The 21,655-nt window shown below is 41.5% G+C and overlaps 1 protein-coding gene across 3 annotated transcripts; it reads left to right on the plus strand.

Moving 5' to 3' along the window:
* Positions 1-117: 117 nt before the first annotated feature.
* PASK (PAS domain containing serine/threonine kinase) lies at positions 118-20,817 on the plus strand. Of its 3 annotated transcripts, none has more exons than XM_061451730.1 (18): positions 118-275; positions 867-1,080; positions 2,164-2,393; positions 3,349-3,519; positions 4,878-5,018; positions 5,568-5,702; positions 6,463-6,756; positions 7,128-7,227; positions 8,800-8,974; positions 10,870-11,747; positions 12,398-12,579; positions 13,934-14,101; positions 14,904-15,029; positions 15,654-15,788; positions 17,090-17,289; positions 18,805-18,938; positions 19,957-20,103; positions 20,295-20,817. In XM_061451730.1, exons 2-18 carry the CDS (start codon positions 909-911, stop codon positions 20,393-20,395), a joined length of 3,489 nt encoding a protein of 1,162 aa, XP_061307714.1. In that variant the 5' UTR covers positions 118-275; positions 867-908; the 3' UTR covers positions 20,396-20,817. The 3 variants fall into 3 exon arrangements, 2 of the variants coding, with proteins under 2 accessions (XP_061307714.1, XP_061307713.1); XM_061451729.1 differs by lacking the exon at positions 118-275 and adding an exon at positions 511-653; XR_009743099.1 differs by lacking the exons at positions 118-275; positions 18,805-18,938; positions 20,295-20,817 and adding exons at positions 511-653; positions 18,968-19,109 and having other exon boundaries at positions 19,957-20,086.
* The last annotated feature ends 838 nt before the right edge of the window (positions 20,818-21,655 follow it).

Below are 21,655 nucleotides of genomic sequence, written 5' to 3' on the forward strand. Positions count from 1 at the left end.
GCCCTCGCGGCCGTTTGGAAGTTATGTATGCCCATGGGTAGGGCGGGTACTGGGGCTGTCCTTGTGGGGCTTGGGAACCGGCTCCCTTTCAAACAGCGCTTCGGCCTTATCGCTCCGCCTACTAATTCTTTGGAGAATAGCTGTCATCCTGTGGAGGGGCCTTCCGCATGCAGCTTTCTAAGCCCCGGAGCGGGGTTCCCAGAGCTGTCCTGGGTCGGTGATTCGCAGCGGGGTGTGTGGTGGCCGCGGCGGTGAGGGAAGGAGGGAGCCGCAGAGTCCGTGACTCAGGGTCAGTTTAGCCTTCTCCCGCGCTAGCCTCCCATTGGCTCCCCTCCTTGCCGCTCTTCCCCTGCCTTCGCTTATTGGTCTTCGCGGCTGCCCAGTCCCGCCCCCTACTTCCTCGCGCCCTCCGGCTGTGTGGTGACCGCCCTGAGGGGCTGGGGCTGCCGGGCTGGGGCTGGGGCTCGGGCTACGGGAGGCAGGAGGCAGGCTGGCAGGCGGGCTGGCGGTGTCGCATTCGCTGACCCAAACCTGGAATTACTTTCCAAACTACCAAAGCTTTCAAAACTTTAGAGCAAGAAAGGGGACGGCGTGTCCGGCTGGGTGCTTGGGGGCTCTTACAGAATATGATGGAGGGGTCCTGTCGATCACAGGTATTCTATACTGCGTGGACAGGGTAATAGTCAAGAGAGTTGGCTATTTGTTAACTTTTGCGTTAACGAACACAGACAAAAAGTTGATTGGGACATGCAAGAATGAGCTGCAGTCTTGCCATAGCTTACAGGGCTGCTTTGGGTTAGGAGGAACTGTTACCTGTCAGTGATCAAAGCGGTAGTGCCTGACTGAATTTCTTGTTTCTGTTGCAGATGGTGGCTCCCTAGGTGTGGTGCGGCAACCAGAGGGTGATAATGGCAGCCGAGGCTTATAGTCACTCTGAAGGGAGCCTTCTGCCTTCATCAGTAGGCTTAGACCGTGATCACCTGAATGACTCTGATAAGCTAAATCGATCCTACCCCTGGGCCAGCAAAATCAGGAAAAGCCAGCTCTCTCAACTCTGCCGGCTTAGAGCATCTCTGTCTGGTGAGCACTGTATTTTGAGATCAAGTTCACCTGTTGTCAGTGAAGGTGATGTGTTTCAGAAGGTTGCAGATCTTTCTCCTCCTCCCTCCCAGACCTAGAGGTGATAGCAATAAGTAGCTGCCAGAAAGTGCTTGCTCAATGAATATCTGAGCCATAGATTACTGCAGGCTGGGAGAGTTTACAGGAGAGGTGTTGCTGGATAGGTGATTTGCACCTGTACTTGTCCGTGGGCAACCTGTATTGGCTGTCATCGGACCACCCTGCAATGTCCTGAGTTTGAAATGAGGAGGAATATGTTGCTCTGAATTCTGTTGGGAGTTTATAGTTCTTTGCAGTTCATCGTGCATCCAGATACAAGTCTCCCTGCTTTATCATGATTATGATATTCGTACTGTATGCAGTGCATAAGTGCAGAGATGTCCTTGTGACGAGTTGTTCATAATGCTTCTACCAGTCTACTGAATGTCTACTACTGCTAGACATTCAGAGCTGCTTCCTGCTTTGGGAGTGGAGTGATAGCATTTGGCTGCTGATGCCACTTCCCAAGAAAACATCTTTTACAGGCAAAAGCTTTGAAAATTTCGCTACAGTCACTTGGCATTGTGTAACACAAAATACTGGTGTGGGCACAGGTATTTCAGTGTCACATCCTCTGAACAGTTAATTAACTGGATTCTGACTAATGCAGTATTTAATAGGGGCTGGAACACTTACTGTAATTGCATTTAATAACAGCTTCAATCTTGAGGGATTTTAAAACCTTTTAAACTCTGTTAAGTAAAAAACAAAGGTGAACTGGTCTGGTTGAGTTTTATGGGTGTTGGCAATTTTTTTCTAGCCTACAGACTGAGTTTAATTGTTCCAGTGGCTGTGATTCAAAGACATGTTTATTAGAACTGTTTCCGTTTTCCTTAGTTTCATTGATTCTATTTTCTTGTAATTTCTTTAAAGATTTAGGAATATGTATTTTGGGATTACTTGACTGTTGCTTCAGCTGACAGCTAAATCTTTTTTATTCATTCCCTAATACTGTAGTAGAGTGGTAGAGCTACATAGCTGATCTTGATTTTTATCTTCCCACAGGAGAGAAATGGAGCTCTTACTGTTTGTCTTCACTGGCAGCTCATAACATTTGTACCAGCAAACTTGGTAACTCAGGAGCTCAGAGGGCTTCTTCTCTCTCCACTTCCATTGGAAGCTCTTCTTCTTGCTCTTGTTTGCTCACCCTCACTGAGGAGTCCAGCCAGTACCTCCCAACTGCTGCACGCAACCCAAACAAAGCCATCTTCACTGTGGATGCCAACACAACAGAGGTATTTGCAGTAGTAAGTGCTAAACTAAACAGGCTGTAACTGGTATAGGTTGTATGACATCAGACAGGCTGAAAGGTGTGTTACTCTTATGCGTATCTGAAGGCAGCTGGAGTGACATGAAGGTCTTTTATAGTCTGCTCAAACTCAATAGCCTTATAAAGGCAACACATTTACTTCCATTGCAGGTTGTAATTAGCAAAATATACAAGGCAGCAGCAGAAGCACAGCTGTCTTGAATCTTTTTTCAAACAAAAATGGAATAAAGAAGACTGCAGCTATGGAGTGGCATGAAGGAAGAAAGGAAAACAGAAGGTGCTTCAAGCCTTCTTCCTGTTAAGTGCCAGCCATGGGATGGGTTTGTGATGGCATGAGGTCTCTATCTGCCCTATAAATATGCTTTTTGCATTGGGAGGGAGAGAATTTCTCTCCTATTCTGAGAGTAAACATGAATATTAATTTGAGTACCAAAAACTTTAAAGAGCTGTGCCATTTTTAGCTTGAACTGACAGTTCGTGCTTACCCATCTTAAAGGTGTCTAATTCTGACTTGCTCTATAGCGCAGGCTTAAGTATGCCAATGACTGGTGTGATTGCTGCATGCCTTCAGGGATAAATTCTGTGGCTTGCCCAGGCTTTGCTTGTAAATACAACTTCGTAGTTTTTCCTCTATGGGTGTAATTATTTACATTTAAAAGAAATCAGGAAACCTAAAAGGAAAGCAAAGTCTCAAACCCTCTTAACCAAGAAGATGTGTGGGCAAGGAATATCCTAGAATAAGAAGCATTAGTGAACTGTTTGTGAAGAATGCAGAATTTTAAAGAACCACCAGGAGGAAGGGATATTATAAGACATTAAATCAACAGCCTGAGGAGATGATGATATGTGAACACAACTTAGAGCTTTTATTCTTTGTTTTGTTTTGGTGATTTGCTTGGGGTTTTTTTCCCCTTTTCTAGATCCTGGTGGCTAATGACAAAGCCTGCAAGCTCCTTGGGTGCAGCAGTCAGGAACTCATTGGTCAAAAGCTGTCCCACTTTATATCCAAATCCAGTCAAGAGGCATGGGAAGCTGTCGGTGAGGACTACATAGAAACTGATGAATGTTCATCTGTAGTTTCAGGAACTGTGGTATGTGAAAAGTTCAAGAAAATATTCGCCACCATATACAGCAGTTTTGTACACTCTAGTTTGGGTTTGGTTGGTTGGGGTTTGTTAACATTCTCAATATAATTCCCTGATATATTTAACTTTATGGGGATTTGGCAATTATGGCATTTGTAGGACTACTTGGTTTAAAAGTTTGCAGATATGGGAATTCTAAGGGCAAAAGATGGTTTGAGAGGCACCCATGAGAGCCTTGCAGCTGCCAGCATGTATAGTCATGACGATTGACCAAACCAGAACTTAAGGGACATTAGATTTTCTAAAAAAAGAAAATCAATACAATTGCTTAGCATGAAAAAAACCTATTATGGAAAAGTTCCCTATTGTCTGGTCTTTTAAAATGCTTTTAAAATTATTTTAAATTGCATTGCACATATCACAAAGTTACAGTAAGTCAAATACTGTGAAATGTCTGTGCCAAAACACCCCAGTTGGCACAAAGGAGTGGAATTGATATTTTGCCTATAGCAGGGTTGTTTATAAGACAGCTGCATGAAAAATGGCTCCAAATGATTTTTTTTCCACTGCTGTTGTGAGTTGTCACTAGAAAATACTTTGAAAATGAGCTCATATTCTTCTTGGTGTGTTATTTTCATACTGAAATTGCCAGCATCTCGGAGCTTGATCTTCCTGAATCCTTAATTGCATGGGGGTGGGGGAGGCGGAATATTTTAAGTTTGATTCACTGAAATCCAGGATTAAAATTAAACGTCTGATAAAGGCACTAATTCAAAGCTACAGCCATTCCAATGGCTATATGCTCCTATACTTTATGGGAGTCACTGTGTAATTTATAAACCCCTTCTTGTCAAGATCACATAAAAAGGCTTGATTAGGAACACTGGAGGTTATAAGATAACCATTTTCTGCTTTAAGAAGAATCTCCTCCCGTAAGAAACTGAACTGCTGTTTTTGCAGCTGAAAGTAAGAACTATGTTACTAATGTAACATTAGTTATATTAGTATTCATTAGCACCAGGGGACATTCCTTAAACAAGGCATCTCTGAAAGGCACTTTTCACTGAATGCAAGGTGTAAGATTGGCACATATCTCATGCTGAAGGAAATGCCTTTAGGTTTCCTGAGGCAGCAAGAGAAGGTACAAAAGCAATAACATTTTGTGTATCATCAGTGAATTATTTGCAAACCTTTTCATCTCTATATTAAAACTGTGTTTCTTCCAGTAAAAGAACCAGTAGTTAAGAAACAATGTTTTTCTCACAATGACAGGGATATTTCTTGGCTTAATATCTTATTCTTGTTTGAAATTCTTGCTAAGTAACCTAGTAAGTTCTGACTACATTTCTGAATCCTTTGGAAAGGTGGATGTCATAGGCCATCTCAAAGAGAAGATCCCTGTCTCAGTCTGGCTGAGGCAAATAAGAAGCAAGGACAAGCAGTGTTGTGTGTTTGTGCTGGAACCAGTGGAAAGACTCTCAGCTTCTGTTTCCTTCACAGTTGACGTAAGTGTTTTCCTAATGATCAAACGAGTCTGCAGTTTGTGAGAGTTGATGTGCAAATGAGATGTGTCTAAAAGCCAGTAGGCGTGTTACTGTTTGTGAACATGAAGCACTGCCTGAAATGGGGATTGCACATGCAGGACCTGTGCATCTGTCTCCCATACGGCTCACCTTCACATATGCAACAAGTCACATTAAAATACCCTGTTTCTCCTTCAGGGACATCTTAGACTTGAACAGTGATGGTTTGGCAGGGGGTTGGTTATTCATGGCAGGGATGCCCTTGTGAAGGGATCAGCGTGCTGAGGAAAAGCATTGTGAGGTGCACTGGACACCCTTGCTTTTCTGCTATGGCAAGAGGCAGGCTGTCTGCATGATCATGTTGGTATAGTATTGCATTATGCTGTGTCTGTTTTATTAATTAGTTTTATCTGTGAAGGGGCTACAGAATGAAACTTCCTGCATTTGCTTAGATATTTGCCAAAACTGTTGTTAAGAGATTGAGTGGACTGTGGCTAAAATGCTAAAATTAAAATAAATGTTCTTCCCAAGGGAGAGATTACATCATGTGACCTCCATTTTGCCCATCTCCATGGCTACCCAACATTGGAAGAAGTAGTTGGGCTCCATATAAAGAACCTGATTCCTTCTGTGCAGATCCCTCCTCTAGACAAAAACGTCCCAAAGGTACAGTATAAGCACCAACCATGTTCTTCCAAAGCAACCTGGTCTAGTGGGAGGTGTCCTTGCCCATGGCAGTGGGGTTGGAACTAGATGATCTTGAGGTCCTTTCCAACCCAAACCATTCTATGATTCTGTACCCTTCCCATTTGGAAAACAGGCGCACATGGTTTTCCCTGCTTCTGTAACAAGAAAGCCTTTTCAGAGAGAAGCAGAAGTCCCCTGAAAAATTTATGGAGCTGCTGGCAGAATATTTCCTAACTATTCTCTAGGAAAGAGACCAAGCCCCAGCCTCTCATTGTGGAACCTGGTGAAAGACACTTTTCTCCAATCCTGGCTTTTTTAGGAAACCATGCTGTCTCTGAAAGCTCCTTAAAATTCCTTTGCATTCTTCAGTGGATTCAGTCATGTCGCTGAGGAGTGAAAGACTAAAAGGATATGCAGATCCTGCAAATGCCATTAAAATGGCCAGCTAGATAGTTGAAAGTGGCTGTATTAATGCCTTATTTGCTGGAAAGCTATAGCATGGACTTCCCTGGTCCTCTTCATCAGGCTGTTCATACAGGAGTTTAACACTGGATTCCAAATCCTTAGGAAACCAGACTTTCTTAATTTTGGTAGTCACAGGATTGGTTTGTTTTTCTTTTTCTGCTCTCTTTTTCCTGAGAAGGTTCCTGTGTAATTTTATATGAATACTGAAATAACACCAAACCATTTGGTTAGTTAGAGGTTTCCTGTTTGTTTTTTTCTCTTTGCTTTAATGCAGAACCTCAGGATCCAGCGAGCTGTAGGCATATCCAGAGAGGGTAACATGTTTCCTCTCAGTTTAAAGCTGCAAGTAAGCCTTCTGGAGGAGGACGAAGTGACAGTGCAGAAAAATGGTGTTCTGGAGGCAGAAAAAGGCAGCTCTTTCACAGGCTATCATTACTCTGCTACAGTCGTGGTTTTCTTCACCATCAGTGGTCTTATTACTGTTAAGTCAGATGGAACCATCTGTGGCATCAAGGATAGTTTTGCTTTAATGCTCTTTGGCTATGAGAAGAAAGAACTGTTGGGAAAGGTAAGACAGGAGGTTTAATCCCTCCCAAAAGACTGCTGTGTCTGGCAGTTTATCTGTTAGAATTGTAAAGTTGTCTTTTATACTCATGTCTGTTTGTCACAAAGCCTGTGTTTCACGTGTTTGGTGAGTGACCCGTATGATGATAACTACATTCCCTTACTGTAATTGATAAGTTTTGCAGTGTTGAGGAGCTCGTGTGGGTCTCAACTAGCACAAAAGCAAGCTGCGCACTTAGATGTGCTCTCTAAGTCATATGGATCACTTTTGCCTGGCTATCCATGAGAATCAGGTTCACAAATAGAGATTGTTAGCATTTGTCCCTAACCTCTGAGAGTCAGCTTAGATTTATAAGGTTTCCTTCTGTGTTTTAGAACATTACATTCCTGATCCCTGGTTTCTATAACAACATGGAGAGAAGCAGTGACTGTTCTTTGCCATTACCTCCTCCTGATGGCTCCATGGGGACAGAGGGTGAGTGCATCTTTGAAGATGTTACTGCCTGCCATGCAGCTGGCTCTGGTTGCTCTAACAAAGCAAAATGAATAACATTAAGCAACAAAGTTCAAATTACAGAGATGAGAGCTTTGCCTATGAACATAGGAACATGCTTTATAAAAGCAATGTACCTCTGTACAGTTTTTAAATTGGATTTCCACTAAGACCCTAAGGTAAACTGAATTGTTCACCTGAGGTTGTGCTTCTTTCTTTATTGCTAGGAAGATGAAACTGAATATCCAAGTTGGAAATTACACTGTTAGTAGAGAGTGCTTTGTACTTAACAAGCACTTCCCTTTCCTTCCCTCCGCTGTTAGGATCTCTGAGTATTTTAAGTCAGGTAAAATACAGTTTTTGTGGCAGTATTGCAACAGAGCTACAGACAGGGCTGATATTTTAAGGGAGAATTCTAATATTCTTCTGAACTGGCTTATGTTGCTGGCTACTATGCAGTGTTATGTTTCTGTGGAGTTTTAGTAGGAGGCATCACATATTCCTGTGATGCAGTTCACTGCATTTACAAAGAATTTAACAAAATTTTATTTCCCTGCACACAACAGGATAAACAGAAGGAGGGAAGCCTCATGTCTCCAAATCTGTCTTTCCAGCTACCTCTGCCCAAAAGAGAGAACACAACCAAGTACATACTTGTATTCTACGATTCTGTGATCTCTACCACAATAAATCTTTTATGCTGGTTTTATCTCTGTTGTTTTGAGGTATTTTTCCCCTGATTTTTTTTTTTTCTCTTTACTTAAAAATGCACATGTGCATTGAAACCAATGCACACTGCTGGAACAAAGAAGAATTAATAGACAGTGTGCGATGTCTTGGGTATTTCTTTGATGAAGTGATACCTCTAATCTAGGATCAGTTCTTCAGTGCGGAAGCATTGTTGGCACTCAGCCTCTATTAAATGGAAGAATTCTTTTAGATTTAAATCTAGATTTGTCTACTCATTACCTTCTTCTGCAGCAGCAATACTTGGTTTATTTAATCCTGCACACTTGTGGTTTTCTCTTTTGATCTGTTGTCACTGGAGAAGGAAAGTTCTTTACTTATTCTTTCCCTTAACTGTTTTTTAGACTGTATACTTTTGTCTGACAATTTCTGTGAGTTCTATCAATGCAGTCTAAAACTTTTCATTTAAAGTGTTTGGAATTGAGAGTGTATGTGTGTTCTGCCCTTTTTTTTTTTTCTTTTTTTTTTTGCTGCTGCTATTTGTCTAGCATTAACTCCAGTCTCTGTGTGGTCACTGGCCTTTTTTTACATCTCTGAACTTCAAGTAGCTAACCCAGGATCTTTGATAGGAAAACAAATTTTCGCATCCCTGGAACTTTCAGGTTCCTGCATGTGATGATTCCTCAAGCCAAAGCAGAGTGGAGTATTCGTGTTTGGACCACCTTGCTTTAATCTAGTCTTTTATACTCAGTTCCTTAGGGATGAGACAGACCAAGACATTTCCAAGATTGTTTTAAATCACTGTAGTCTCCAAAGCCTAAACACAAAAGGTGAAACTGGTGTGGTTTTGTTTCTTGTTTGGTACAGACAGCAGCTTCTTGGCTGCATCTGTATTGAGCCTTCTGTCAAGGAATGAAGAGCAGAAATTGGAAAGAAGACACAAAGACGAAAAATTAATGCATGATAAGACTAAACAAAAGAATGTGACCAGTTTCTTTTCTACTCCCTCACCTCCTGAAGTGGCACCCATTCCTTTTAATAGGTAGGCATTTCATGGACTGCATATTTACATATGTGATGGTAATCACCAGCAAAAACTGTTCTATCACCCTTGTGATGTCTGTGGGAATATGTAACAAGAGCCTTCTGCACTATACTGTTTTTAGAATCCGAGGGCTATTTGCAAGACAGGTTGAGTTTTGCCTTAGATTTTAATTTAGATTCGTGCAACCTACAATTGTAAAGTTGCAGGAGTTCCATCTTTTAAGGGGACCAAATGCTTCATCCAGACTAGGGAAGGTAACTCTGCTCTGTCTCTGCTAAATCAGAAACGGTGGATGTTTATTTCCTTCTGTGGTATCCACCAGCTGGTGTTGCACTGAAGCCAGGTTACCTGGAATGAATTCTAAGTATTGTTCCTTCTGGTGCTTGGTGTAGCTGTCAGGTCATCTGTTAAAACAGGCTACTGTATTACTTAAATCCAGCCATTTTTATTGCATGTTTCCAGGTCTTTTTCCTCTTACAAGGTTAGAAAGTCTCCTCAAGTACCTACAAGGTTTATCTTAATTCAAATTTTAAGCCTTCTGCATTAAAAATTCTAACCGTCAGAAAACATTTACTGCCCTTCTTAATGTATAGTCTATTAATTACAGCACAGTTCTTGCTGCTTTTTAGAGCAAGAACTTCCTTGTGCTCTCCTGGGTTTATGTCTCTCATATCACATTTGGATTTTAAGTGCTCTCTCGCATGGGTTGTGTTTCTATTTTGTATTTTTACTGATAGAAATGTTTATAAAATACCTTGTGCTGTGGGCTTTAGTGAACCATGGTTAAATTGGTGGTTAGGGACGTCCATCTTCTGTTGGACAGACAAAGGATCTGTTCTGAGGTCTGGAAGTATCCTGCCATATGTGTTGACTTTTTGTTGTGGTAAATTGTCTATGATCTATACTTAGAAATGAAGCTAGAGAAGGAAATAATTCATAGGCAAAAGTGCCATTCAAGTGTACCTGCTCTTCTTTGGTCAAAATGGAATTTGTTAGGATCTTGAATGTCTGTGCCAACAGCTTTTTGCTTTTTCTTTTAAACTTCAGAAAATAAAGCAGTTGGTGCAGGTTTTAAATAGTGACCATAGTAACAGAAGAGCAGGTAGTATACAATATGACAGTATGGCAGTTCTCTCAATCTTTTACCATCATGTTATCACTAATAACTTTGAACCATTGCAGTAAAGACAGTCTTGCTACTGATGGGCTGTCAGCCCACCACAGAGAGCCTTACCCTGAAACCTGCCATGACAGAATCAGATCTGCAGGTTACCATATGAAAAGCTGAAGCATCAGTTCTCTGCTGATGCCTGGGGACAAGCTGCTACAGTAAATGTTGCTTGGTTGCTGTTAAAGAAAATTCTTCACCCTGGGTTTTCCACAGCAGCCTCAGACGTCTGATTCTTAGAAAAGCAGTGTAATAATTGAGTGGTACAGGAGTAGGACCTGCTTGAGCTGGATGCCTCCAGGGAGGGACCCAGAACAAAGAAATTCCTGAGGTTTCATACCCTTACATTTTATGCACTGGACCATCCCATGCAGTTGCTGGTCCAATGATGAATTTTGGTCTGGGGTTTCCTGTCTGTCATTGGGTTCTTTTGTGGCCTTGAAGCCATAGTAAATGAAGGACAGGAAATTCTTTCTTGTCACTCCAGTTTTTGTTCCTTACTAAGGATGCATCTTCTTTATCTTCCAGTTTGCATTGGCGTCATTTACACTGGCTTTTGCTTACATAACTAAGCACAGGTTGTTGCTTCTTAAGGCTCCAGCAACTTCAGCTACCCATGCTAAGCAACTACTCATGCTAAGCAAGGCCACCCAGTCAAAAAGAACACAGTTAAAGGAATTCAGCTAACTAAACTTAATTCACAACAGTTGCTTGTTTGTTCTAGGCTAGAAGACAATCTAGATACTGAATCCTATGCCCCAATTAAGCTGCCTTCAGATGTCACTTGTAACTCACCTGCAACACCAACAAAAGATGAGCGATGGTCTGGGACAACACCAGACTGCAGACAAGAATTTCAAAACCATATGACTACAGGGCAGTTGTTAAACTCAGACTTCATGTTTGATGGAAAACATTCCAGCCTTGAGCACATTGTGGTTGAACACTGTCTGCTAAATAATGCTTCATCCTTCTTTGCAAATGGAAGAAATACTATCCATGATGGCTGTTCAGGAAATAAAATGGGTTGCAGTGCTTCTGCAGCAGTTGCCACAACCTCTGAAGATGTTAAAGAATCAGACACTGAGCTGAACTGCATTTGCTCTGGTCTTGAGGTACTGGGTCTGAATATTGATGTCAAGAGGCACTCAGACAATTGTTTAGGTATTACTGCAAGTCATGTAGGAGCATCCTCTGACGCAGTGGACTTGGGTGTAGGCAATAAGCTAACTCAGAGTACCAGTGCCTTTTCGACTGGGCAAGAAAAGCAGCTGTTGAATGGTGTTGCTACAGAAAATGGTTCTAGGTGGCTGGCCTCCCAAAGGCCTTTAGAAGAGACTGAAGAATCCTCCAAAGCATTTATTAAGAAGCCTGAAACTCTTGCAGAGACCATGGGGGACAACATCAACAGAAACCCACTGAAGAGCACATGTAGTCCTGAAAAATACTGTCAGCTGCACGAGCAACAAAATATGAACATAAAAATAACATCAACCCCAGTGAAACAAGAAGGAAGGCTGAACCCAGCAGCTCCTTTGACCTTGAAGATTCTGGAAGGAAGCTACGCTGGCAGTTGCTGCCACAGGGATGGGTCACAATTAAGTAAGTTAAGCCTACTTCTCCCCTTCCCAAAACTCTTACTGGGGTGTTTTTTTCCACCCACATTTTTGCAGAAGGCAGACAGTTCTGGTTAGAAGCTTATGGTGAAGAGGAAGGAAGAAGCTCTAGCATGTAAAATAAAAATGGTATCACAGTCTACTCAGAGGGTATTAGAAAAGCAGGTGTATAAAGTACAAAGTCACTAAGAAATTAATCCTGACTGAATAGTCAGAAATATTCTCAAAACATAACTAAAAGGCTTGAACTGAGTAACTTTTTTTCTGAACAGAAACTATAAGCTCCATTGTAAAACTTGTATTTAAATTGTGTAATGGACTGTGTTTCATTAAGTCATTCATCTGGATTCAGTGGCTTGTTGTATAAAATCCACATTTTGGTGTAATTTAGAGTAGCAATGTTGAACACTGACAAAAATTTCTGCTGGGGGTTGGGAACCATGGATGTAGCCGCCAACTATCTCTGAGTAGCCGTGCTGTTGTCAGCCCCTCTGGTGATTCTTTCCTGGGTAGGTATTCCCCAAATAAATAATGTCACTTTGATAAGAGCTCATAATTTTGTCCTAAAATGTCTGCGATCCCATTCAACACTAAAATCTCATTGTATCATTTTAACTTACTCACCTGTTTCTACAGGTATACTCTTTGAAGTGAAACGTGTAGAACTGCAGGACCCTGCCATGCTTTTCTGTGTCTGGGTGGTGAAAGACCTTCTGCAGAGCCAGAAGGAAGCTGGAGCAAAGAGTCAGCTTTTGCTCTCCAGTCTAGCGAGCTCTGTCCAGTCTATTGCTGATCTTTCTACAAATAGTCTTGGAGAAGTAAGAAATCCTACCGTTGCGTAATACTGAGCACATCCTTGTTTGATTGCTAAGCTGAAGCTAAAGTCAAAAAGGTTTTAAACCTAAAATGTTATATGGTTGTGGGTGGATATTGCTCGCTCTTTGTTTCGCTATTTTTACCTCAAAAGAAATGTTTCAAATTGCTGTTTTGTAACATTCTGGTAGTGTGTGTTTTGCTTAGTGGAATTCCCTTTCCCAGGCTGAACAATGAAACCACCCAATTTGTTCTTGGGCTGCTCTAATTACATCTACAACAAAATTTTGCATCAGTGTGGTTTTTAAATCAGTGGCACCAATGACAGAACCTTATTAAGAAAGGAAATACCAGGCTGAAAACTTCCACTGACTGATTTGTGGCAACAAAAGAAAACTGCTTGAGCTTCTAAATTCCTTGAATAAATGGATGCATTCTCTAGATCTTTACACAGCTGGATTTTATGATGACCTTAACAGAGAAGTCCATACATAGATATCACATGTATAGTGGTGACGGTTCCAAACTACAGGAGCCTCTAGGAGCTGCTGTTTATTGAAATGTACTGCAGATGAGATGCTCCCTCCCCTGCCTAATCAATGAGATGGGAGATAAAGTAGATATTTGAGTGAAAAGCTTGGCTATTGGCAAAACCTACTATTTGGAATATTTTTCCTTTTAGAAAATCATCTTCCATGTACATGTATGTCCAAATATAAGCAATTCTGATAATTCCATGTATAACTCCAAATTTCATTGTTCAAAACAAATGCCCCTGTGAGATTTGTTGGCTCCTCTCAGGATGGAAGGCTGTGTATATCATAAAGATGTTCTGTTACACATTGTAGATGCCATCTTTGGTGGAGGAACTTAGTAATTGCAGAGACAAACAAGCCCAAGCTCTCTCCTCAGAGGAAGACAAACTTACGTTGTGGTTAATTTTTCATGCAGTGTTGTAGGCCTTGCATGTGGTGTTTCTTTACTAGGGATTTTACTGGGATGTTAACATTTAGGAGGGTATGCCTTGAACTTGTTTGCTCTTTGTGTCTGCTGTGGTGATAGACCACAAGGACTTAATTTTCCTACTCACAGAGAGAATTTTGTGCAAGCATCTAAGGTGCATATGCTTCTGTTTCCTTTACCTTTCTGTGAATTAAGCAGTATTTGTAGCTGCTGAGAGCTGATTGTTGGCTTGTCCCGTATGGTGATATTTACAGCAATACGCAGTTCTTGCTATCAAAACCAAATACCACTGCTTTTATCTATTGCAGGTGTGTACTTTCTCTTCAGTATTTACTTCATTTTATAAACATGATTCTATGGCTTGTTCATTTTTTTTCTTGCTATTTCTGTATCTAGACCATCAGATCAACTTCACTTTTCGAGAATTCCCGAGGAGCTGAAGAGCTTCAGGGTCTAAGGGCATGTGAAGGAGATTATGCAGAAAACTATAACACTCTCAGTCTTATTGGCAAAGGATCTTTTGGCTTTGTCTGGACTGCCAGGGGCAAGAAAGATCATCAGGAGGTTAAATATTTCTTTTAGATCTGATTGCAATAATTTAGGATGAAAACTGAAGGTTAGAGTAATAGTGTAGTGTTATGTCAACACTACACTATTAAAAGTTGAGTTTTGGTAGCTGGGCTTTTCCTTTGTTTAAATAGAAATCTGAAATCACTAACCTCATGGAAACAGGCCAGCAAAATGTTTGCACTGATGTATATGAATATAACAGTATATCAGTGTTATCTAAGATAGCAGGCACAGAATGACACTGGCCATGTATCTACTTTAACCTGCTGAAAGAAGGATATATTAAGCTTAACAGAATTACAGGCTTTCTGTTACTAAAGAGAACGACAAACTTCAAAGTCTTTATCATGCCACAACTCAAGAATGTGGAGTAGACATGTTGAGGTTATGGGACCCTCCTCTATCAGCAGAAGTATTTTGGGTGTTGAGAGGCAAGTGCTGGTGTTTCTCTGCATGAGTGTTAAGTGCTCATGTCCCTCCACTGTACCTCTATGCCAGAAGTCAACACTGTTGTAACTGATAAAAGAGCTGTCCTGACAAAGCTTTTGAATTTCACAGCATCCATAAAAAGAAAATAAATACATTTGATTTCTGTGCATTGCTTGGCTTCTAGGCCTAAATTAGTTTAAATATGTTTAAAGATATTATAAGCAATGCACATTGGGTTGGTTTACTTCTGTACTTCTAGTAATATGGCTCACTAACACTTTTCCTAGAAATTAACTTACCATGACTTAAAAAGTATGACTTAAAGCCATACTTTTGCAGCTGATGCTGAATGCTGTTGTCTGTGCAGGTTGTCGTAAAGTTCATCTGGAAGGAGAGGGTGCTTGAGGACTGCTGGGTAGATGATCCCCATCTGGGGAGAGTGACTCAAGAAATTGCAATCCTGTTGAAGCTGCAGCACCCCAATATCATTAAGGTACAGTGAACTCAGAGTGAACGCAGTTTGAACTGCATCACGTGGCTCCTTTTGTATACTTGGTGTCTCGTGTTTCTCTTCAGGACTGAAGAAATGTCTTATATTAAAATATACCTTTTCAGGAAAGAAAAGAACCTACTTATCCTGTTTTGGTTTGGAGGGTATGTTACAGCAGACTGTCACTGGCTTCAACACTTTTACCCTGAGCAAATGATGTCAACATAGATCTGACTGTAGCAGGAAATCTGTTAATAGGAAAAAAAGCCTATATGTTATTTCAAGAGGATGAGATGCGTATCTTGGAAGTGTGATGTCACATCTGAACCTGTACTAGTTCAGGAAGTAATCTGCATACATATCTTGATTCCTCAGGTTTGACGTTGTTTGGTGGTTGTTGGGGCGGGGGGGCGGTCCTCAGAAAGAGAATTCTTCTTGGTTTTAATTCTGCTCTGTTTTAATTCTGCTCTTTTTTCAAGAAACATTTGTGCTCAGTGAAATGAGACTTTGAAGATTATAAAACATGTTGATTAACTCTCCAAGAGGAGAGCAGGGTTTGCTTAAGTAAAAAAAAAAAAAGGCAGTTTGAGGATGAAGCACCTGATTAAAAGAGTCTGTTATTTATAGGTGCTGGATGTGTTTGAAAATGAGCACTTCTTCCAGCTGGTGATGGAGAAGCATGGATCTGGTCTGGATCTCTTTACATTCATTGATAATCAGCACAACTTGGATGAGCCGCTAGCCAGCTATATATTCAGACAGGTGAGAACTGGGAATGTACAGTTGCTACATGCAGCTAAAATTTGGTTAATAAAAGAAGGATTTCCTATAAATCCATTGCCTCTTGCCTGTGATGGGAGCAGCACACAGCCTCTGTCATCAGGATGACCATCCATGTAGCAGCCACGTATCCTATGCGGAGGGAGGAAAGTGCACGGAAGTTGCCCCAAGCCCCACTAAAAGCTACGCTTTCACTTAGACCAATGCTTGGTTTAGACTGGTTATGAGGGTAAGAGACTCTCCTCTTTTTAAAGAATTTAATATCAAGAAATTATCTTGGAACTTAATGTAGCATAATGCAAAATAACTCAAGGTAGTTGACTGTGAGTCAGGAACTCATCTGAGAGCTAAATTGTCCTCTGTTCATTGAGTTAACCGTAACAGGCACTTCCCCCTCACATGTTTTGGAGTAAATTTCTTCCTCAAAGGTATGAAAGGATTACTTTGCACTTGGTAACACACTGAACACTCCCCTTGCCTGGGGTGCTGATGGAAGGTGGAAATTGCAATCAATGGTCCCTTTAGATTTGTGATGGATAAGCCCTTCTCCTAAATCAACCTTAAGTCTGTAGGGGTGCTCCATTACCTCAGACCTGGACAGTATTTGTCTGCAGAGGGGGATTTGTATTATAAATAGAAATTTTTTTTACTTAGCCATCTGCTTTTCTTGCTCAAATGTATTATGGTAGGAATCACGATTGTCTCCAAGGTGATAAAATTCTGATGCTATTCTTAATTATGGCACTACAGCATGAATCGTGCAGAAAGAAGAATGGAAATTAGGAGTGACTTTATTATTTATACCAAGCTTCACTCTTAAATGCTTTGTCATCCTGCATTATTGGAGGCACACAGTAATATGCTTCTGGATAAATCAAAGGACCCTCTGAATGAAGCTGGGATAAAAATAGAGTAACCTGCACGAATGTAACAGTAAGCTCTGATGCTTCTAACCAAAAAAAAAAAAGCACATTCTAAACAAAAAAAAACAAGCACATATGCCATCTTCCTGCACATTTGTGAGAGGAAAGCAAGCAAAGGCTATTTTAAGTCTCTCCCAAGATAGATACCCTACTGCAGCAAAGCTGACAGACATGCCTGAGTTTGTATTCTGTTACCAAAATTAGGATCTTGTTTATATATATATATATATATATATATATATATATATATATATATATATAAAAAGCCAAAACGTGGCTATTGAAACTGAGTGATGCCACATAGATTATCCAGAAGGACACCTTGGTATAGTAACACCCAGTTCTTTCCTTCTCTTTCAGATTGTATCAGCTGTTGGGTATCTTCACTGTAGAAACATCCTTCACAGAGATATCAAGGATGAAAACATTGTCATTGCTGAAGATTTCACAATTAAATTAGTGGACTTTGGTTCAGCTGCCTACCTGGAACCCAGCAAATTGTTTTATACCTTCTGTGGGACAATTGAATACTGCTCACCAGAAGTGCTGTCTGGCAAACCGTATGTCACCCTCTGAAAAGTCATTTTTGTGTCCATTGCACCAAAAATTGTGGAATAGAGAAGCCAAGCTGCTTTGCCATTGGTGCTCTACTAGAATATCTAACCACAGAAAACTGCAGTGAGATTTAGGGCATTGCAGTGACAGAAATGACTTGTAAAGGTTTGAATGTATATAAAGTAGGGCACTGTGGTGACAGAAACTAGTTCTAAAGGCTTGAAAACGTACAAAGTTTCTTCTGATTAAGTCTGTTGACAGGCTGTCTGATTCTGGTCAGATGTTTTGCAAAGCTTTGTACTAATGTCTGTCCTACTGCAGAGCCAAGTTCAAGAACAAGCCCGAGTTTAATTACCAGCCTGGTAGAAGAGTTTAGATGAATTGGGTTGCACTTGAATGTGTCCTTTTCCTTAATCTTTCGTAACATGTACATCAGCTTGCTAACCTTCTCTTCATACCTGTGTCTACACACTCATGGGTCTCTACCAAAAGCTGCTCTTCTATAGAGATGGTATAAGCAAGTATTGCTTTTTAATTTGCCCCTTACCATGTGTGTGTTTTGTACTTCTCCAATGCTCATCTTGTATGCTCCTTTCCTTCCTACTTGCTTCCCTGTATGAATTTTTTGCAGTTTGATCATTGTTCATCTCCCCATTATGTTTGTGCTCCTCTGAACTCAAGGATTCTTCCCTTCCATCCTGTCGTGCTCCTGTCTTGGATATTCTGCCCAAATCTTAGCTGGCTTTTCCCTATTCTCTTCTTCTCCAAGTGCTCTTTATCTGGAGGCTGGCAGTCTCATACTCACCCCTGGAGGGAAGCCTTATCATCACAGGGTGATAAACATTAATTGTACATGCAAGTATATTATCTTGCTCTCAGTTCACAGCTGTTCTCATAGGTCCTTCAAGCAGCTTCTCTTAATGGGAAAGGGGGAAGCAATGCAAGGAGGAGAGGAAATCCCTGCTGGGAATGAGCTGGAAAATGCAGTGCTGCCCTGGGAATTCAGCCTGTTACTGTGTGAAGAAACTCTCCCTTTTTATCAGATAGAATCTCAATAATGTTTATTTCCAGAAAACACTTGCTTTGAAAAGGTTGGGAGGAGGTAAACGAGACTCCACTGAGGTGTCTGACCTTCCATTTAAATATTTACTTGATAATTTTGGCTTATGGTGAAGAAGGAGGATGATTAAGTTTTCCTGTCACCAGCTTACACACGTGGAAGTCTACATGCATATTTTACATACTCATTAACTGAAACTGGTTGGCCATTCTTCTGGTTGTTTTTCTTTCATGGAGAGGCATAACATGAAGACGACTTCTCAAAAACATGTGAGAACCTTATTAGAATTCTCAGAAACCTCCTATGTTAAAACAGAAATTGGAAATAAGAGCTATCAACTGACTTTATTTACTATTATTGGACTATTTTTACTTTTTTTTATTTATTGACTATTTTTACTTTCTTCAGCACACTATTATGTATGTGCAATCTGAGTTTAGGCAAGTTTATCTCTGCATAGGTACCGTGGCCCTGAGCTGGAGATGTGGTCACTTGGTGTCACCCTTTATACGCTAGTATTTGGAGAGAATCCCTTCTGTGAGCTGGAGGAGGCCATGGCAGCTGTCCTGAATCCTCCTCGGCCTGTCTCAAAAGGTAACTTTTTGCCATTTGCTTTTCTAAAGGAACAGATCTCTTGGGAAGGTATGAGCAATATTTATTCTCCAGAAATAAAAGGGAAGACTGGAAAAAATGCTTCAAAATGTGCTCTGCAATGACTGTAAAAGCTGCTCAGTGCAGCAGATTTACCCAGGGTATCCTTTTCTGGTAAGTTCTGCAGTTCTTCAGTGCCTGTGATGAACACAGCTGTCTGCCCTCTGTTTTATCCTTTCAAATTCCAGGGCACCCATGTATTATGATGAATCAACTATCAGCCGGTCAAGCTTCAGTGAGGTTTATACCTGAGAAAACCAGAACAAATAATACCTGATGGGAAGGATCAGTCTAGTAGATAACTTTAAGATCAGAAATGGCAGTCACGTAACTCTAAAGCAAGTTTTATGTCATTGAACTATTACCAGTCAAGCCTATGTCACTTTGGCAACGGATGGTAGTGTGTGGATTTATAACTTCTGAATGAATTGTATGGCTTGACCTCACAGGAAAAATACATTGGCCTTGTTTTCTGTTGGAGGTATAGAATGCTAATTACATGTCAGACTAATAAAATCTCCAACAAATCCTCAGGGGTCCTTAGGAGCACTGTGGTTATAAGGCTTGAGGGGGCTGCAATTGACTGATAAATCCTTGAAGCTTTCCCTGACCCCTGAAGTGCATATTTAGTCACATAGGAAACACGGGATGACTGCAGGATAAGACTGGGCTTGGAAACAGTGAGTCAGGGTGGCCTCTGTGGCATTTGTTTCTACTTCTGTCCTCCTCAGTATCATAACTCTGTGCTCATTTCTCTGTTTTCACAACCTGGAAATCTCAGAGTGTTCCCAGACCTGAGCACATGTGAATAAGACTGTGATAAAACAGTACAGCACCAGGGTTTAATGGGGAGGATTTGTAGTTATGATCTGCATTCTTTGAATATAAACCATATTTTGCACTCCCAGCATGCCTAAAATATAGCCTGAGCCATTCCTCTTACTGCTTTCTCTCTGCCCAGGTCTCATGAATCTCATGGTTGGCCTTTTGCATCCTGTTCCAGAGCAGCGCATGACTCTGGTGATGTTAGTAGAGGATCAATGGCTGAAGCAGCCTGTGAACCTGGGTGATTATGCCTGGGAAGAGGTATATCTCTCTGCTGAGACAGGTGAGATGTTGTCCTGAAGGCTTTCTCCCCCACCCAGCACCCACTGAGGAATGATTTCTAAGAGAAGACTGAACTGTGGTTAGCAAGATACTTCTCACCAGGTCACCAACTGCTATCCAAATGCGCTCAGTTTGAAAGTATGCTCATTGTCGGGTAGGACCTGTGGTTCAATCCTCAGTCTTTCTCCCTAGAAAGCAGCAGATTCAGAAATGGTTCTGGTGAGTGGGTGAATGGAGACAAGCTCCCAGCTCCTCACATGGAGAGTGAGCCAGTCTTGAATGCTCCTGACTGATCATGCATATTCCCACTGGGGAGAAGCAGCGGCTGTGGAGTGCCAGGGCTTGGGCCTGGAACTTGGCTGCCATTCTTCTCCACAGCACAAATCCCTCCCTGTAGAACAATAACTCCCTTATTCAAGAATCAACAGAAATGAACTGTAAGCCTTAGATTGCTGCTGTGTCTCTCATGTAGAAAGATCTGGTGGTCAGTACTGAGCAGCCTTAAGCTGCTCTGCCTGGGCTCAATTCCTCTAGAAAGCCTTCTAGCCATAAGCATTTATTACTGTTCTTACACAGGATGTGATTTAAAGTTGTGAGACCGAGATTTTAGTGTCTTGTTTAAATTGTTCATCACTCAGGATGTATTATTTTTATTGGCTGGTTTTACTTTGTGTATGTAGTTTCACTCATTCTGAAACAGAATTCCATGATGGGGGTGTCCCTCCCCCCCCCCCCCGATATAATCAGTAGTCCTTGATTTTGATGAGACAAAGATGCTGGAAATAAAAAAATAGATTACAAAGAACTTGAACTAATTCACAATACTGAGATGAAATCCTTTCAGTGTGCAGCTCAGCCAGACTCAGACTTCCTGAAAGTAAGTGATGGGAAACGCAGCAGTTCTCATGCCTGCTGCTGGTGTCAGACATAATCTCAGTGGAGAAGCAAGAGGACTTGGCTGGAAAATCAAGGCTCTTAAAGCCAGCTAAAATATTAAAGATTAGCTCTTGGAATCCAGCTTTTGACTCTGTTACCTCCATCTGAACACATTTATATTAGGGTTAGGAAAAAAGGAAAAACACGGTGAGGGTGCTGAGGCCCTGGCAGAGGTTGCCCAGAGAAGCTGTGGCTGCCCCATCCCTGGCAGTGCTCAAGGCCAGGTTGGACAGGACTTGGAGCCACCTGGTCTAGTGGAAGGTGTCCCTGCCCATGGCAGGGGGTTGGAGCTGGCTGAGATTTGACATGCCTTCCAACCCAAACCATCCTATTGCATTGTAACTTCGTGGTAAAATGTATTCTGCAGCTTAACTGTGGCACTGAAGGAAGGCTGCACCCTGGCTCCGGGGCTTGGACCTCTTCTCCTCTGCCCTGACTGGGGGATAGTTCCCTATTGCCTCGTTCCCGTGGCAGAAATCACCTCAGCACCGGGATCGACTTTGGGAAGACCTTCCTTTCCAAAGCGCTTTCTGGGCTGAGTTTTAGAGAGTGGCACCTATCGGGCTGCTCCTTGTTCCATTACAGGCTCCCTGCACTGTTTTGCCACTGCCGCTCTG

Source organism: Pezoporus flaviventris, unplaced genomic scaffold (assembly GCF_033815535.1).
Source record: "Pezoporus flaviventris isolate CSIRO_AGI_PZ_B2104156 unplaced genomic scaffold, CSIRO_AGI_Pfla_v1 ptg000013l, whole genome shotgun sequence".
Lineage (NCBI taxonomy): Eukaryota > Metazoa > Chordata > Aves > Psittaciformes > Psittacidae > Pezoporus > Pezoporus flaviventris.

What these genes read in the sequence shown, in the direction of transcription:
- PASK (XM_061451730.1), top strand. Translation starts at nt 909, where the DNA reads ATGGCAGCCGAGGCTTATAGTCACTCTGAAGGGAGCCTTCTGCCTTCA. An exon ending in AGAAAGAACTGTTGGGAAAG is followed by an intron (nt 6,757 to 7,127) that starts GTAAGACAGGAG and finishes TCTGTGTTTTAG; the next exon opens with AACATTACATTCCTGATCCC. An exon ending in GAAGTGCTGTCTGGCAAACC is followed by an intron (nt 17,290 to 18,804) that starts GTATGTCACCCT and finishes ATCTCTGCATAG; the next exon opens with GTACCGTGGCCCTGAGCTGG.